Source organism: Mirounga angustirostris, unplaced genomic scaffold, assembly GCF_029215605.1.
Source record: "Mirounga angustirostris isolate CCGP_5_RB_7025 unplaced genomic scaffold, mMirAng1.0.hap1 SCAF_10, whole genome shotgun sequence".
Taxonomy (NCBI): domain Eukaryota; kingdom Metazoa; phylum Chordata; class Mammalia; order Carnivora; family Phocidae; genus Mirounga; species Mirounga angustirostris.
In genome coordinates this window covers 38227064-38244163 of record NW_026991718.1, presented here as the reverse complement: position 1 = coordinate 38244163, position 17100 = coordinate 38227064, and the positions used below count along the sequence as shown (strand labels likewise).

General features: G+C 48.8%; 1 protein-coding gene across 1 annotated transcript; it reads right to left on the bottom strand.

The window, feature by feature from the left end:
* Window positions 1–11326: 11326 nt before the first annotated feature.
* CD8A (CD8 subunit alpha) lies at window positions 11327–13460 on the bottom strand. Its single transcript, XM_064572229.1, has 3 exons — window positions 12887–13460; window positions 12180–12290; window positions 11327–11967 (listed from the first exon to the last, which is right to left on the bottom strand). Exons 1-3 carry the CDS (start codon window positions 13218–13220, stop codon window positions 11846–11848), a joined length of 567 nt encoding a protein of 188 aa, XP_064428299.1. The 5' UTR covers window positions 13221–13460; the 3' UTR covers window positions 11327–11845.
* Window positions 13461–17100: the final 3640 nt, after the last annotated feature.

Below are 17100 nucleotides of genomic sequence, written 5' to 3'. Positions count from 1 at the left end.
AGTAGTTTCAGGGATTTCATTTTGACTTAAAAAGTTCTGATATACCTAATTTATAAATTTCAGACTGATATAATAGAGTTTTGGAAAACTATAACAGATGCTTTGTTAATGTGTGTATTCCTATGTAAAACACATGGCTTCTCCTGTGTATATTTTTAAAAATTAAAGAAATGCACATTTAAAAAGTGTTTTGTGGAACCAGTCTGTATAAATGTGACAGGTCACAGAGGCATGAGGGAGGGAGTATGGAGGTGTCAGTTGTAAGAAGAGAACATTGCTGCCTGTGTTTGCTAAGGGTCTGAGTGTAAAGAATTTAAGAAAATAGCTTTGTCTCCATCCTGTCCTGTTTCTGTGCCACCAGCAGTGGAAGCCTCGGAGGAGGTGGCTGGGCACCATCCGCAGTTTCTAGGAGATTGCATTCATGTTTACAGGCTCCTGCACCCTGGGCATGCTGCGTCCTGTGGATGGCTGGGACCCGCTGGCTGGGGTGATAGCGTGTGACTGGGAAGAGAAGCCGTGGAGCCGCTCCCGGGCTGCTGGTGGAGTGGGGCACGTACGGTCGGCATTGCCAGGGAGAAAACCGGGCTGAGCTGTCTATCCTGTTTAGTGACAAGCTAATGTGGTGGAGACCAAGAATCTGTTTTTGCTGCTTTTGTATATATTTTTTTAGACTCATTCTTACCTGAGATTTAGAATGTTTCCTACGTGGGAACAAGTGTGGGCCCCACCCAGTTGCATTTGGAGCCAGTGGCCCAGGTGGTCGAGGTGAGGCCTGGCAGGCCTGGCCAAAGATCTCCCCATCCATCCCTGCAGCATTTGGGGCTCTCTGGGACTCAACGTGTGATCTCTAGCAGCAGCAGCAGCACCTGAGAGCTTGTGGGAAATGCAGAATCTCAGTCCTCAGCCCAGACCTGCTGAATCCGAATCTGCACGCTTGTGAGAAAACTGGCTTCCCTTACAAGGGGCCTCTTGGATGCTCCCTATTTTGTGAAGTGTCCTCCCTCTTCAATGACAGGTAAGGATCACGTCTACCGAACAAAATTTACCCTTGATGACTAAGTCCTGAGTCATCAAGAAAAGTTAAATTTAGTGTGCTTTGAACTCTGTTTTAGTACTGTGATTTTAAAAACCAGTGCATTTCTTTAAGCATCCAGGCATTTGAAGGGGGTGCTGTATTTGCAGCATGGCAAAATACATTTCCCATCCCCTCCCCACCAAAATGGGCAAGGATGATCACCAAAGATGAAAAATAATGGATTTTTGTAATGGCAAGATAAAGACTAAAAATGCACCCTTAGACCGAACAGTAGCTTAGTGCCCTTCACCCCCTGGTAGGGGCTTGATGATAGTATCCTAGCAAACAGAAATGTCACTTCACAGAGGACCCACCTGACTTTGTTTTCTGGCACCCAGTAAGAAAATCTCATAACCCTGTATACACAAGATTTATAGTTCTGAAACACGTTTTACAAAACGAACGCTTCTAATTTGTTTTAACACTGATTTTTTTTTTTAAGATTTTATTTATTAATGAGAGACAGAGGGAGGCAAAGGGAGAAGCAGGCTCCTTGCTGAGCAGGGTTTTAATTTATTTGTTAATGTTCATCAAGACTCTTAAGTTAATTTTATGACCTGCTAATGGGTCATCGAGATCCACAGTTCAAAAAACCTTGCATTAAGGGACAATGGTAGAATGATCCATTCACAAAGCTACTTTGGGAAATCTCTGTCAAGATATCTATGATAGAAAGTATTTTATTCATTCTTAAAAAAAAAAAATCCAAAAACCTTTCCTTGTTGTGGAGTGTTTCTTAAATCCTATGAGTCTTCTATGCTAACAGATATACCTAAACATTATTAAGTACTGTCTAAGCAAGAGCTCCTGTGTTGTCCGAGAATTTTGAGTTTCCTTGGGAAGGTCAAAGTGCTTTGTACTAATTACTTAGAATCCTTTCATTTAATAACTCAAACAGATGTGTGTATGTTAAATGCAGAAAACATTTAACATACCATGGTATGGCACCTTCAGTCATTCAACATGGGATTTTTTTAAGTGCCAGGCACTGAGATAAAAGAGGGTACTTGGCGTCCTGGACCTTAGGGACTGCTTGCAGATAGAGAAAAGTAGAGCACCAAGCACCAAGGCCCTTGTAGGGAGGTTAGTTCCCACCAGTGACCTAACTACCAGAGGACGATGGGAGAGAAGAGAAGGGAGACATGCAATAAATTGTGTATTTTTAAGGGCCACTCTGGCTACAGTAGCATGAGAAGTGGTTGGGGAGGGGATGAGGTTAGAGCAGGGGAGGTCAGTACAGTAGGTAATTAAAGTGAATGTTGAGTATTTTAGGTCCTGTGTAGTATTGGGAATAGACAGACTTGGTCTCAGTAAGGACCAAGATAATGTATTAGTGAGTAATATAATGAAAATCTAGCAAAGATGTTTTTGTCATAAAATGTCAGTGCTCCGAACCCTTCTGTAATTCAGAGAAGCAATAAGGTGGGGATCTCTTAAGTGATGGGCTTCCTTGCTCTAGTGTTCTAAAATATATTCCCAAGTCTTTCTGTTGTCTACATTTTTTAGAAGGGTGAATTTTTTTCTTCTCTTTTTTTGAAGATTTTATTTATTCGAGAAAGAGCACATGAGAGCACGAGTGGTGGGGGAGAGGGGGAAGCAGACTCCTGACTGAGTAGGGAGCCTGATGCGGGACTTGATCCCAGGACCCTGGGGTCATGACCTGAGCTGAAGGCAGGCGCTTAACCGACTGAACCACCCAGACGCCCCTAGAAGGGTGAATTTCTAACTTCACACTCTCCTTCTGTTAGTCTCTACACTATGTGGGTTGTGTGATTTTCTGCCAATTTCTAGTCAGGAATGGATCTTTTTAACTCCATTTGAGGACTGCATTCAGCCACCGTGCAAGGGCCGCTGCGCAAGTAAAGGTCTTTGATGTCGTTTCCCCTCTAAAAGAAAAGTGTTCTTTAAGAGGAAGCCTGTTATTTGTCAGTGTTCAAGACTAATCATTTCGGGAGCTTTCTCCCCTTCTGAACAGGTTAGAAATGCATTTCAGGTTTCCTTCCATTCTTAAGACCATGTTGCTTTTGGTTGTTTTAGATCAGTGAGCTAATCAGCCCCAAAGAGGAATTTCACAGGAAATTATTAAATAGTCCTGAAAGCTTTGAGAAGTAGATCAGGAACTCTGGGCAGATGTCCTTTGACTTTACTGCCTGCCCGTGAGGAGTAGGCAGTCTAGGGTTTGTGGGCTGGCTTCATGCCGTCAGGGGCCCAGGCTCCTGTCATTCTCCACAGCCTTCATGGGTGGCCTCAGTCTCACCTCTTCGTAACAGTGCTCCAGGCAGGAAGGAGGAGGAGGGAGTGGGAGAAGCAGCGGCTTCCAGTTGAGTCAGCCCCTTTGAACGGGTCTTTCCCAGAAGCTCCGTGCAATGACTTCCTAGCTGCAGTTGGCGCAGGGAAGCCTGGGAAATGTCTGGGCACAGCGCCACCTGTCCCACCACGAGGGTTCTGCTGGTAGGGAAGAAAGGGCGACCGGTTGTTGGAAAGCAACCTGCAGTCTCTGGTACACTTGCCCGTGCCTCGGAGCCAGGAACAGATGAGATTTCGTTCGTGTGAAGGAATTAAGCCATTGGTACCAAGCAGTTGGTGCAGCCTTCCACCTGCCCTGAGAAAGGAGACAGGTGAAGAGTTAGCTGTCACGGAACCATCCCTTGAGCGGCATTTCTCGGCCCCTCATGGTATTCGCGTTAGAAGCAGGGCCCTCACCCTGACTGGAGACAGGATCCCATTTGTTTGGTTTCAGAGCAGGTGGTGACCTTTGTTTTCTACCTTAGCCTGCATAGGTGTAAAAAAATGGTTTTGGGTCCTTAACACTTGCGGTGGTACAGCATAACATGCACAGCTGTTGAGTCACTACGTCGTACTGTTGTGTGTCCACTATGCTTCAGTTAAAGAGAAGCAGATGATATTCAGGAGAGCAGAGCAGCTAGGCATTTGGGCTGTAGGATTGGACCTGAGTTCAAATCTGGATCCCACCACCAGGCTCTGGTGTGATCTTGGGCAAACGTTCAAAACTTCCGATGCCTTAGTGTTCTCATCTGTAAAGAAGAATGGTAATCGTGCCTACTTCAGAGTTCTGATGAAGCCCAAATGAGGCACCCAGGCCCATGGTGAGTGCTAAATAACGGGTAGCTATTATTTAAGTCACTAAAACATAAGAACAAATGACACCTACAGATCACAGCCACCTAAGGGAGAGCGGAAAAGGGGAATTAGGAACTGGCATGCAGAAGTGAGGTTGTCCAAAGGGATGGGGACTTCAGTAGGTGCTGAGAGGACAAACAGTAGGGCGCATGCTTTTTCTACTCTGCCAGCCTTATCCAGTTGCTCTGAGGATGGTAGAGCTCTCCCGCAGCAGGGGATGGGGGGATCTAGGGGGTGGCCCTCAGCATGTGAGGCTGAGGGGAGCTTCAGTGACAGAACAAAGGCTGTGTGTACCTGGGACTGAGCTCTCGAGGTGAGATGCGTATGAAGGGTTGTTCTCCTTAGCACTGGGATGCCGAGATCCCTGCGTTACATACATTAATATGTTGTCAGAAATGGTTACCCTTTCTGAGAACAGAAATTGGGAGAATCAGACAGAGGTGGCTGCATTCGGAGTGCAATAGATGCTATGCATCTATTGAAAAAAATGCAGTACGTTTTTTTCTTTTTTTTTAAGATTTTTTATTTTTTATTAGCGTGCGCGAGAGAGTACAAGCAGGGGGAGCGGCAGACAGAAGGAGAGGGAGGAGCAGGGCCCCCACCCAGCAGGGCCTCGATCCCAGGACCCCAGGATCATGACCTGAGTTGAAGGCAGATGTTTAACAACTGAGCCACCCAGGCGCCCAGTATGTTGGTTTTCAGGATACATTTTGGTACTGTGTTCCAGGAGCTCTTCGAGGCACTTAAAAATACACAGAAACTCATATATTCTTCCCAACAACCCTTTGAGGTAGGGACTATCATTACCCCCATTTTACAAGCGGGGAAACCGAGGTTTTGAGACTTTAAGTCACTTGCTAGCGAACACAGGGTAAGTAGCAGAGCCAGGAAGCTGCTTTTAGACCTCTGCACTTAACCTAATCTAAGGCAGTTGTGGCCTCTGTCAATTCCTTTGGTGGAGAAACATAGCTCAAGCCTGCTTTTAGGAGCAGAGTAAGTGTTGCCTGCCCCTGGTGGTCACAATATGAGGGGGGGTGGAGGAAGGGGGGGGTAGAGGTTTGCACACGGCCAAGGGCAGGACGGAGGGGCAGCTTCTTGCTGGTGAAAAAGAGACTTCTTCCTGCCCCACTAGTTGAAGAGTCATGGGGGATGTTCAAGTGCAGCAGGGGTTCTCTGAAGGGCAGTTTCACAACTGGAGAACAAATGACAAAGTTCTTTCTTCCACAAATGGAATATGTTTTTTGTTAAATGAATGAATATTTATTCAATGAACCCCCAAGTTAACTGCATAACAGAGAAGTCGTTCCTCTACTGCCGGCTTTTCAGGGTCCAAAAAATGTGTCCTGGGCATCTTCCACATGGGGAAATTTGTAGAACCAATGCTTCAGGCTAGAAGCTGGCAAGTGAAATATGACTTGGACCTGAGGCTGCCAGCTTTGAATTGTCAGGTGCTCCTTCTATGTGTGCAGAATGAACAGTTGGATGTTTGTGGTCACTAGCAAGCCCTGAGCCTAAATTCACAGCCACCTTTAGCATGCTTTCAGCCTCGGCCTGCAGCTTTTTTTATTTTCTCCCTGGTCCTGAGGGCCAACTCTAATGAGTACCTTTTCCTATATTGATTTTTTTTAAGGATTTTATTTATTTGACACAGAGAGAGGACAAGTAGGGGGAGTGGCAGGGCGAGGGAGAAGCAGGCTCCCTGCTGAGCAGGGAGCCTGATGTGGGGCTTGATCCCAGGACCCCAGGATCATGACCTGAGCCGAAGTCAGACGCTTAACTGACTGAGCCACCCAGGCACCCCCTGATTTTTTTTTTAAGTAGCCTCCACCCTCAGTGTGGAGCCCAACACAGGGCTTGAACTCACGACCCTGAGCTGAGATCAAGAGTCGGACACCCAACGGACTAAGCCACCCACGTGCGGCACCCCCCGTGTTGATACTTTTAATCTCCAAAATAGCGTTTACCATTTTAGTTACGGTAAGTGAAACTTTTTAGGGGGTATGAGAAAATCAGTAAGTATTAGACCCTCTCCAAGCCTCCCCAGGGTGGCTTCCCAGCCACTCATCACCTGTGCTGCAAGTTAAGGAGGAAAAGCTCTTTTCCTGTCTTCACCCTGGCCCGGGTTCTTTGAGATGGGCCCTCCACAGCCATTCCCTCGAGTGTCTCCCATGAGGAGACTGGCTGTTCCTTGTCCCGCTTTCCAGGGAGCCCAGGGCACAGCTCCCACAGGAAGCCTCAGAGCCTGGAGCCTGCCTGGAACTGCGTCTCAGTCCCTGGAGTGGCTCCGGGTTCTGGTCACCGGATTGGTTTGGGGAGGAAGGGAGCAAGGGCAAGACTTTGTCTCACGGGAACTTTCTTAGCTTTCACTTCTGCTTTTTCACGCTTGAGGCACTTTTTCCTCTTGATACCTGTTCTTTTAAAAGTGCCTTGGTTTTAAAAATTAAGGTAGCAAAAGCAGTTTCAGGAGGGCAGGGAAAGTTCTCTGTTGGCCTGGTGCTGGCTGTGCGAGTGTGTTCACTTGATGATGTCTTGGAGGTGCTGTACACCTAGGATTTGGGCACTTTTCGGTATGTATCTTCTACCTCAACAAGAGTGAAGATTTTACGATTTATTACGAGAGGAGTATCAGCCCACCTGTTGCCACAAAAGAACAAAAGACAAGGTGATGCCAAAAGAGGCTAATCAGTTTAAACTGATGGGAAAATGGGGAGTCCACAGTGAAAGTGGGGACTGACCCAATAACTTTACTTATAGGGTTTTATCCTGAAGACACAAAGACATGTGCAGAGTTTTGGCAGTGGTATTAGAGTAGTGAAAAACTGGAAACTGGAGAATTAAATGCTGAGTGATAGTTAAATAAGAGTGGGCACAATCGAAAATGGCGTGCTATTTTGTCGTGAAAAAGGATGCTGTCAATGTTTGTTTATTAAAGCCATTTATGAAAAGCAGAGCGCAATCTCATTTTTAAAAATCGGAAGTATATACTTCACATACATGCATAGAAAATCATCAGGAAGAATGTACACCACAATATTAAGAACGGATTACGCCTGAGGTAAAGAAGTATGGGTGATTCTTACTTCCTCATCTGAGTTTTTTCTGCCAGTGAGCGCTCGTGGCTTGTTCAGCTCCATACGAGAGGAAAGGCGCGGGTCGGGCAGCAGGTTTGGCTCTCCGCCTCCTCACCAGAGTCCGTTCTGTCGCAGCCCCACGTCTCCCGGTCGAGGGGAGGCCAGGGCCAGTGCTGGCAGCTCTGTAACAATCCCGCCTTCCCACACTGTCAGAAGTCCCTGATGTTCCAGGAGCCCGATCAGATATAGTATCGCAAGTTTGGAGGCTCAAGGGGACTTCTGTTCAACTGTACCGATGCTCAGATCATACTTGTCAAAGGGGGGGTGTCTCTCCTCTTTCATGGGCCCCTCTGCACTGTAGGGGCTGGGAGAGCAATTTTGCCTCCACTTGGGGATTTCCCACAGATTGTCTTTAGAGATTGAGTTTTTCATTTTCCAGGATTCAGTTTATCCCTTCCACTTTGAGGACTTCCTACCCCACGTAGTTCCACATTTCATTATAAAAAAGTCTGATATTATTCAACGACATTACGGAACTCTGTGAAAGGCAGAAGTTCTCTTATTTTATAACCTCCTTGGGGCTGCGGGTGCAGTCATGGGTCTATCACTGCTGCTCAAGAAATCACTTGTGCCCTTACGGATTGAGACACAGCACCCCACGCTGAGACAGACGCCTCCAGAAGCAAGACCTGAATGCTTGGAGGAAGAGCCCTGAGACTTGCTGTGACTCTCTTCAAGCTGCTCCCCATCCCTGGATGTCAACTGAAGAGGTCTCGACCGAGTCATGCTGAGCAGCCCCCACACCTCCACCCCCAGCTCTAACCGCCAGATTCTGAGAACATGGCTCGCGGTAGCTCTGGCCTGCCCACCCTTTACCCCAATGCGTGCACACAGTGGTATCATAACCCTTGTGGTGTACTGTAGAGGTACAGTCTTGTTTCGTGTCAACTAAGGAAAACACATAAAGAAAAAAAGTCACCCTTCCCACCCCACCCCACCCCCAAAAAATAATAGAATGGATATATAAGGAAGGAAGGACTGTTGCTATTCTCTTAGAGTGCTGTTTGGTCTTGTGGTGGCTGTCGTACAGGGCCCATCTCCATGTTAGACGTATTTCTCTGAAGGGCTGGGCTTGCCTCCTGGTCTGACCATGGGCCTGAAAGAGAGGCAGATGACCGACCATGATTGCAGCAAGAGCCCCCACAGCATGGTACTGTATCCATCCATGTCTCTCCGCCCGCCCCAGCCTCCCAGCCCCTGCAGGGTCTGTGAACTTGTTCCTGGAACACCAGCGTGGGACTGGGTGAATGACGTCAGCAACTCTGTCAAGGGCCTTACATTTGCCATCTTGCTGTCACAGCAACCTGAGGGTGGGGGGCACTGGGAAAGAGAGATTAGAGAACTTGCCCAAGGTCACATAACTAGGAGGCGATGGAGCCAGGATCTGAACCCAGTTAGTTTAGCTTCTGGGAGCCTTTGTCAGGGCACCCATGGAGGTGAGAGAAGGAGGCTGATAACCAAAGGTCATCAGTTGAGCTGATTCTCAGCCCCGGGGAGGATGTGAGCAAACCACCACCATCAGCCAAGCAGAACTACTTTATCTCACACAGACAACCAAAATTTGATGTCCCACTAAAAATGTGTGTTAATTCAGGACTGGGCTAGCACCTCCTAAATGGGCTGATTCATCATGAATGTCATGTCTATGCACACCGTCCTCCAAACCTCTCTGGAAGCTGAGCTGCCCTCAGTCATCACTGAGTATGTTAACTCAGGCATGTGGATCCCTCAGATGTGTTTACTCTGTATAGCTTTGTATTCTAGGGTTTTGCTCTCTGTTCATTTCAGAATGAGAATTTTCAGAGAAGATAGATAAGGGATGATTCTCCTCCAAAATCTCCCAACTGCAACCCAAGTACTTGCAAATGCTAAAGATCTTTCTTTGTTTTTAAAGGGTCTTTATCCCCTTGTTATACCGTTTATAATACAGGCATTGGAAATTCATTACATTTCCATTGTTAAAAATGATATGTATTGGGCGCCTGGGTGGCTCAGTTGGTTAAGCGACTGCCTTCGGCTCAGGTCATGATCCTGGAGTCCCGGGATCGAGTCCCACATCGGGCTCCCTGCTCGGCGGGGAGGCTGCTTCTCCCTCTGACCCTCCCCCATCTCGTGCTCTCTCTCTCTGTCTCATTCTCTCTCTCAAATAAATAAAATCTTAAAAAAAAAATGACATGTATTTTGGGACGCCTGGGGGGCTCAGTCGGTTAAGCATCTGCCTTCGGCTCAGGTCATGATCCCGGGGTCCTGGGATCGAGTCCCCGCATCAGGCTCCCTGCTCAGCTCTGCTTCTCCTTCTGCTCCTCCCCCTGCTTTTATTCCCTTTCTCACTGTCTCTCTCTGTCAAATAAATAAGTAAAATCTTTTAAAAAATGATATATATATTTAAAAATAATAATGCTATATGAGATATTGAAATTGGATTCCTGCAGAGAAATACCAAGGAGTGTGAAATGCAAACCCTAGGTATAAAATTTGAAATATTCTCATCTACTGAAAGGAGCTGGTTATCCTTAAACATCCCCATCCCCCAAGCAGCAAGGAGCCTGAGCTTGGATAGAAGTTTCAGTTCTGATATTTGCAGTCAGTGTGGCCTTAGACAAGTCACTAAATGTCCTAATCCTCAATTTCCTCATCCAAAAAAATGGTGGTGGTGGTAACTACTTGAAAGATTGTTATAAAACTTGATATTTAAAAAAGAAATATATATAAAAAGGAACTGGTACTCTGTAGGCTTTTATTAAGTGGTGTATTATTTTGATAATCTGAGAGTCATCATGTCTCTGCCGTCTTGGGTAGATTTCCTGATCTGAGCCGCTAATCTGTGAGATGGGGCGATGGTATCTATCACATGGGGTTGCTGTGTGGAGAAGAGAGATCCTGAGTGTAACCCCCATCGCGGTGCAGGGCTAGAGTAGGGCTAGTTAGATGTTAGCACAGGCTGTCTCAGCCTAAGTTCAAAGGACAGAGGAGATTGAGGCTTCTCTTCCAGGCACTGGTCTTTGTTTTGCTTGTTTTTTCCTGATCATCTCAGAATGATCATGGGCTGGAATTGGATCAGGAAGTCACTTGGGCTGCCAGATAGCTAACTGCTCCTGCCTCTGGGTCCCTTTTCTTCCATTCTAGTCCTTGGTGGTAAATCAAGGCACTACAATGGCACAGGGAAATTAGGAGCCTAGGCAATTGTTTATTTGGTTCCCTGAAAAAGACTGGCTCTCAAAACACTAGTCTCTCAAAATCTACAACAAGGAAATAGAAAAAGAAGTTTTCTTAAGAAAACAACAAAACCAGTTGGATTCATCCAGATAAAGAGACCTCAGGTCTTTTGAGGAGCTAGGACCAATGGGGGGAATCCTTCAGATGGGATTTTTGGTGCTAGGCCAGAGAAAATTGAGATTTACGGAAGTCACACTGCTCTCCCCATCAGCCCAAACTGTGCTTCCATTTCCTTACCTTGCCAGCCTTGTGCCTCTCTTTGCTCAGGACTCTCTGCCCCCAGAATTCTACTGCTATGGCCTCTCTGGGAAAAGTTCCTGCCAACTTCAGCTTGGGAAGCTAGGACCTGTGCATAGGGTTGCCCAGGGTTAACAGGCCCAGGGGTTATAAAAGATTCACCTGGGACATTTGCAGACCCGTCTTCGGTTCCCTGAATAAGAAAAAGAAGGAGTAAAGTGACTGCCTCCCCAACACCAATAGTCCCCAAATAGATTTCCTCCTTCCCTCTTCCTATTTCTTTAGGATTAATAACTCTTGAGAGCCAGGTTAAGAGCTGCCTTTCCAGGGCGCCTGGGTGGCCCAGTTGGTTAAGCGACTGCCTTCGGCTCAGGTCATGATCCTGGAGTCCTGGGATCGAGTCCCACATCAGGCTCCCTGCTCGGCAGGGAATCTGCTTCTCCCTCTGACCCTCCCCCCCCCCCCCCCATGCTCTCTCTCTCTCATTCTCTCTCTCAAATAAATAAATAAAATCTTTAAAAAAAAAAAAAGAGCTGCTTTTCCAGCCCTCTTCTCATCAGTTCTAAAAGCATTGCAAATAGAGATGTGGGTTAAGATGGGTTAGTACAGTCACCCACAGTGGGACCCAAAGTAGTAGGGGGTTCACTGGGAAATGGCCCAGAGTAAATCTCAACCGGTCACGGTTTTGACCCAGTCTTCCTGGGCACTAGTCCCAGGGCCACAGGGGCACACCCTCTCCCGCTGGCGTTTGTAATAAACCAGAAACTGCACTCCCTGCAGCCTTCGCTTCGCCAAGGGAACACAATTCTGCTGCCGCTCCTGGGATAAGGGCTCTATCTTCCTAAAAAACGTCCCAGAGAGTGGAAAGAGGAGTGGAAAGCGGTTTCTCGAGTTCTGTCTCCAGGAAAGAAATGGACTGTGCCTGACCCCACAGTGCAGCTCAGGTCCCAGAAATTTCCATCCTATCTCCTGGCAAGGGCTGCCTGGAGCAAGCAGCGCACGAGGAGGAAGTGGGGCAAACCGTTTCGCCCCACTCCACGCGCCCCTAGAACTTACTGTGGTTGCAGATGACGGTGATGACCAGTGACAGGAGAAGGATGGCGCAGGTGCTGGCCAGGGGTGCCCAGATGTAGATTTCACAGGCGAGGTCCAGCCCACTTTTTTCCACTAAAGACGCCGACGTTTAGGAGCTGGCCCGGGATCCTCCAACCCACACCACCAGCTGGGGCCTGTCCCTCGGGTCGGGTCTCGGTTTCCCCACCATTTGGACAGCTTTCGGCTCTACCTCCAGGATCAGGGCTGAGCCTGGCAGGGGCCCTCCCCGCGGTCCGCACCGCCCCTGGCGGGTCCCAGTCCCGGCACCCCTGCGCCCGTCTCACCTGCGCTGCCCGCCGCAGGCCGGCAGATTCTCGGGCGCAGAGACATCGGCTGCGACGCGTTGGTGGGCGCCCGCGTGGGTAGTCGCGGCGCGGGCGTCGGGGTGGGCTTGACTGCGGGAGAAACAGGGCGTGGTTGGAGTCGGGCAGGGGACATCGACGCTAACCCTCCCCACCGCTTCGCGCGCCTTTGCCCAACGGGACGCCTCCTTCGCCCGCGCCGACCTCTGCACTCAGGGAGGGGAGATGAATTGGGGACCTCCAGGATTCGCGCTCACCCCTTCGCGGCGCGCGCCGCAGCCTGCTGGGTCCCGGGCCGGGCCAAGCGCACCAGGCGCCTCGGACCGGAACGCAAGAGCCCGCTCCCCGTCGCCCAGCCTCTCTCCGGGGCTCAACCTGCAAGCTTGTGGGCTTGGGTTGATAGCCGCATTGTAGTGACAAGCCAAGGCAGGCCCACAGAATTTAAGTAACAGCCCAGGAGCAGACAAGCCCCCGAACTCGAGCCTAGATCCGCCGGACCTAAGAAGCCATCTTCAGTACCCCCAGCCGCATCTTAGCCTCAGTTTCCTTGTCTGTGAAGCAGTATTAAGTAGCCGCCACCCCCAAGGGCGCTAAGAGGTTCAAAAGCGGGACGTCCGTGTCAAAAAAAGGGGTTCAGAGGTGAGCCCTAAAACCCACACCGAGAGGTGCCGCGCCCCGGGCGCCCGGACCTGGCAGGAAGACCGGCACGAAGGGGCTGAAGTACAGCATGGAGTTGTTCAGGACAGAGCAGAAATAGTAGCCTTCGTCCTCCTTGCGGAAGCGCTGCAGGGTGAGGTTGTAGAGGTTGTTATGCATCCTCGTGCCCGAGATCTGTTTGGGGTCCAGCCCTTCCGCCAACTTGGTCCGGCTTGGGGAGAGGTACATGAGGAAGACGGGGCGGGCGGCAGGTTCATTCTTCTGGTAGAGCCAGGAACAGCCCAACGCCTTGCTGGGCAGCAGCACCTCGCACTGCAGCTCCACCTTCTGAATGTCCAGCTGTGCGACCACCGTCGGCGGCGACATGCGGAACTGGATTGGCCCGGCGGCCGCGGCGGCATCTGCGGGCGGCAGGCATCGAGGCTGAGCCCGGAGCCCCGCGCTCCTCGTCTGCCCCGCCCCCCGCCCTCCCGGACGGTCGCAAACTCACGGAGCAGCAGGGCCAGCGGCAGGAGCAGGGCGGTCACCCGAGAGGCCATGGCGCGCTGCGCGCGGCGCGACGCGTGCGGACTCGCGCTGGAGCGGGTGGGACGCGGAGGGGGGAAAGTTGCGCCCTTCGGCCGGCCGAGGAGCCCCATTTCGCGCTCGGAGGATGTGATGTCACCCGAAGCCCCGCAGAGGAGAGTCGCCCTCTTTTTCGCGGTTGCCACCTTCCAGCCCAGGGAGGAGGCTGGGGTCCATGATCTGGGCCGTCAAAGCGGGCTTGCAGGGCAGCTGGGGACGGTTAAGAGCTGCGGGCTTGAGGATGAAGAAAAAGGCTCGCAAATGACCTTTGGAAAAGGCTCTCTTGTGGGGACGGCAGAGACAGAGGGTAAAGAGAGATTACAAGAGGCGAAGAAGGTGAGAGTAAGCAGGAAAGCAGGGTGTCCACTGCCTTTGTAGTCACTCAGAATGGCTCTAGCAAGATGGGCACTGAAGCTTGGGGAGGGAGAGGCGCTGGTGACTTGCACAGGTCCCCAGCAGGGTAGTCTGGTGTTCAGCAGGAGGGAGAATACCAGGGGGCAGCAGCTACCTGCCTTGTGTGGGACTGGAGTCCTCTGCTGACCACACCCTTGGAGATTCCTCCCCACTGCTAAACATCACCATACAGCCTCACATTTTTTCTTGGGGCCACTGCAACAGCCTCCACATGAGTCCATCTCTTGGCCACACCTTCAGCCACCCTGCCATGATCATGATTCTCACAAAGGGGATCTGACAGTGTCACTCTTGCAGCCTCCTGTGACTTGTAGGACTGGATGGAAGCTGAAACATGGCTTGGCTCAGAGCCTCTGGGTGCTGGCTCCTCCTAGCCTCTGCCCAGTCCCCTGGCCCTGCATTCTCACTGAACTTGACGTTGTCTAAACTCTGGACTCCTTGCCTTTGGTGTTCCCTTTGCCTGAAATACCATTCTGTTTAACCCCTGGCCCCAGCTCCAGTGCTGTAGGACGTGGACCTCATTCCTCTGTATCCTTGGCTTTAGGCGCTTGGCAGGGACACGTGTGAAGCCTGGGTGAATGCCTGGGTGGAGGCAGTTTTCCCTCTCAGGCTCCGGCACATCATACCCCCTTCCTTCTTAGCCATTGCTATCCTGAAACCTTCCAGCCCCAGTGAATACCTGCCTCTCCTTTCTTCAGGGTGCCCGAGCCTTCCCACTTCGAATCCTATAATGAATACACCTCACACTGTTGCTACTTGATTCTAGAGTCAAGCCACGTGGCATTATCTGTTCCATGTGTCTGCCCCATCTGTGGGTTTTGCCTGATGAGGACTGTGTTGCGGACACCCCTCCCCACCATGTCATATCATAGCTTGGGCTGAGCTGTGTTTGTAGAACTTAAATGTTGGATGGGGCTTTACAAAAAATTATTACCATTTCTTTTATTTCAATGTGTGCTCCCCCCCCCTTCTCAAATCATTCAAGGTGCTTACCCCTATGTAAGGGGTAACATTTAACATATTTTATTTTATTTTAATTCCAGCGTGGTTAATGTACAGTGTTGTATTAGTTTCAGGTGGACAGTAGAGTGATTCAACACTTCCATCCATCACCCAGGGCTCATCACAAGTGCCCTCCTTCATCCCCATCACCTGTTTCGCCTCCCCTCTGGTAAGCACTAGTGTATTCTTTATAGTAAAGAGTCTGTTTCTTGGTTTGTCTCTCTCTCTCTTTTTTTCCTTTGCTTACTTGTTTTGTTTCTTAAATTCCACATGAGTGAAATCATATGGTGTTTGTCTTTCTCTGACTGACTTATTTCCCTCAGCGTTATACTCTCTAGCTCCATCCATGTCGTTACAAATGGTAAGATTTCATTCCTTTTTATGGCTACTAATAATACATGTATAAATATACCACATCTTCTTTATCCATTCATCTATCGGTGGACACTTGGGCTGCTTCCATAATTTGGTTATTGTTAATAATGCTGCTGTGAACATAGGGGTGCATGTATCCCTTTGAATTAGTGTTTTCGTGGTTTTTTATAAGGACTATTTATTTTAGAGAGAGAGAGAGAGCGCGTGCATGAGTGGGGGGAGGGGCAGAGGGAGGAGAAAGAGAATCTCAAGCAGACTCCCCACTGAGTGCGGAGCCTGACACAGGGCGTGATCTCACAGCCCTGAGACCATGACCTGAACTGAAATCAAGAGTGCTACCACCATTCACAAAGATAAACTCAAAGTGGATGAAAGACCTCAATGTGAGACAGGAATCCATCAAAATCCTAGAGGAGAACATAGGCAAATAACCTCTTGGACATCGCCCACAGCAACTTCTTTCAAGATACATCTCCAAAAGCTAGTGAAACAAAAGCAAAAATGAACTTTTGGGACTTCATCAAGATTAAGCTTCTGCACAGCAAAGGAAACAGTCAACAAAACAAAGAGGCAACCCACAGAATGGGAGAAGATATTTGCAAATGACACTACAGATAAAGGGCTGGTATCCAAAATCTATAAAGAACTTCTCAAACTCAATACCCAGAAAACAAATAATCAAGTCAAAAGTGGTCAGAAGAGATGAACAGACACTTCTCTGAAGAAGACATACAAATGGCTAACAGGCACATGAAAAAATGTTCATCATCATTAGCCATCAGGGAAATCCAAATCAAAACCACACTGAGATACCACCTTACACCAGTTAGAATGGCCAAAATGGTCAGGGAAAGAAACAACAAATGTTGGAGAGGTTGTGGAGAAAGGGGAACCCTCTTACGCTGTTGGTGGGAATGCAAGTTGGTACAGCCACTTTGGAAAACAGTGTGGAGGTGCCTCAAAAATTTAAAAATAGAGCTACCCTATGACCCAGCAATTGCTCTCCTGGGTATTTACCCCAAAGACACAGATGTAGTGAAAAGAAGGGCCATATGCACCCCAATGTTCATAGCAGCAATGTCCGCAATAGCCAAACTGTGGAAAGAGCCGAGATGCCCTTCAACAGATGAATGGATAAAGAAGATGTGGTCCATATATACAATGGAATATTACTCAGCCATCAGAAAAGATGAATACCCAACTTTTACATCAACATGGATGGAACTGGAGGAGATTATGCTAAGTGAAATAAGTCAAGCAGAGAAAGTCAATTATCATATGGTTTCACTTATTTGTGGAACATAAGGAATAGCATGGAGGACATTAGGAGAAGGAAAGGAAAAATGGGCGGGGGGAATTGGAGGGAGAGATGAACCATGAGAGACTATGGACCTGAGAAACAAACAGGGTTTTAGAGGGGAGGGTGGAGGGGGGATTGATTAGCCCGGTGATGGGTATTAAGGAGGGCACGTACCGCATGGAGCACTGGGTGTTATACAAAAACAGTGGATCGTGGATCACTACATCAAAAACTAATGATGTACTGTATGGTGACTAACATAACATAATAAAATTAAAAAAAAAAAAGAGTGGGTCACTCAACCGACTGAGTTACCCAGGCGCCCCTGTATTTTTTAAAAAATATTTGAGAGAAAGAGAGAGCAGGAGCAGGGGGAGGAACTGAGGGAGGAGAGAGAGAATCCCAAGCAGACTCCCCACTGAGCTTGGAGCCCAACTTAGGGCTCGATCCCAGGACCCAAGACCATGACCTGAGCCGGGGAAATCAAGAGTCAGAGCTCAACTGACTGAACCACCCAGGTGCCTCTGTTTTTGTAATTTTTTGGGTAAATACCCAGTAGTTTGATTATGGGATCATAGGGTAGTTCTATTT

Bases quoted from the DNA above. Each gene is read 5' to 3' on its own strand.
- CD8A (XM_064572229.1), bottom strand. From the start codon at position 13,220: ATGTCGCCGCCGACGGTGGTCGCACAGCTGGACATTCAGAAGGTGGAG. The intron at 12,291-12,886 runs GTCCGGGCGCCC...TTTCTCCCGCAG, and splicing joins CGTGCCGGTCTTCCTGCCAG to TCAAGCCCACCCCGACGCCC. The intron at 11,968-12,179 runs GTGAGACGGGCG...CGGCGTCTTTAG, and splicing joins GCCTGCGGCGGGCAGCGCAG to TGGAAAAAAGTGGGCTGGAC.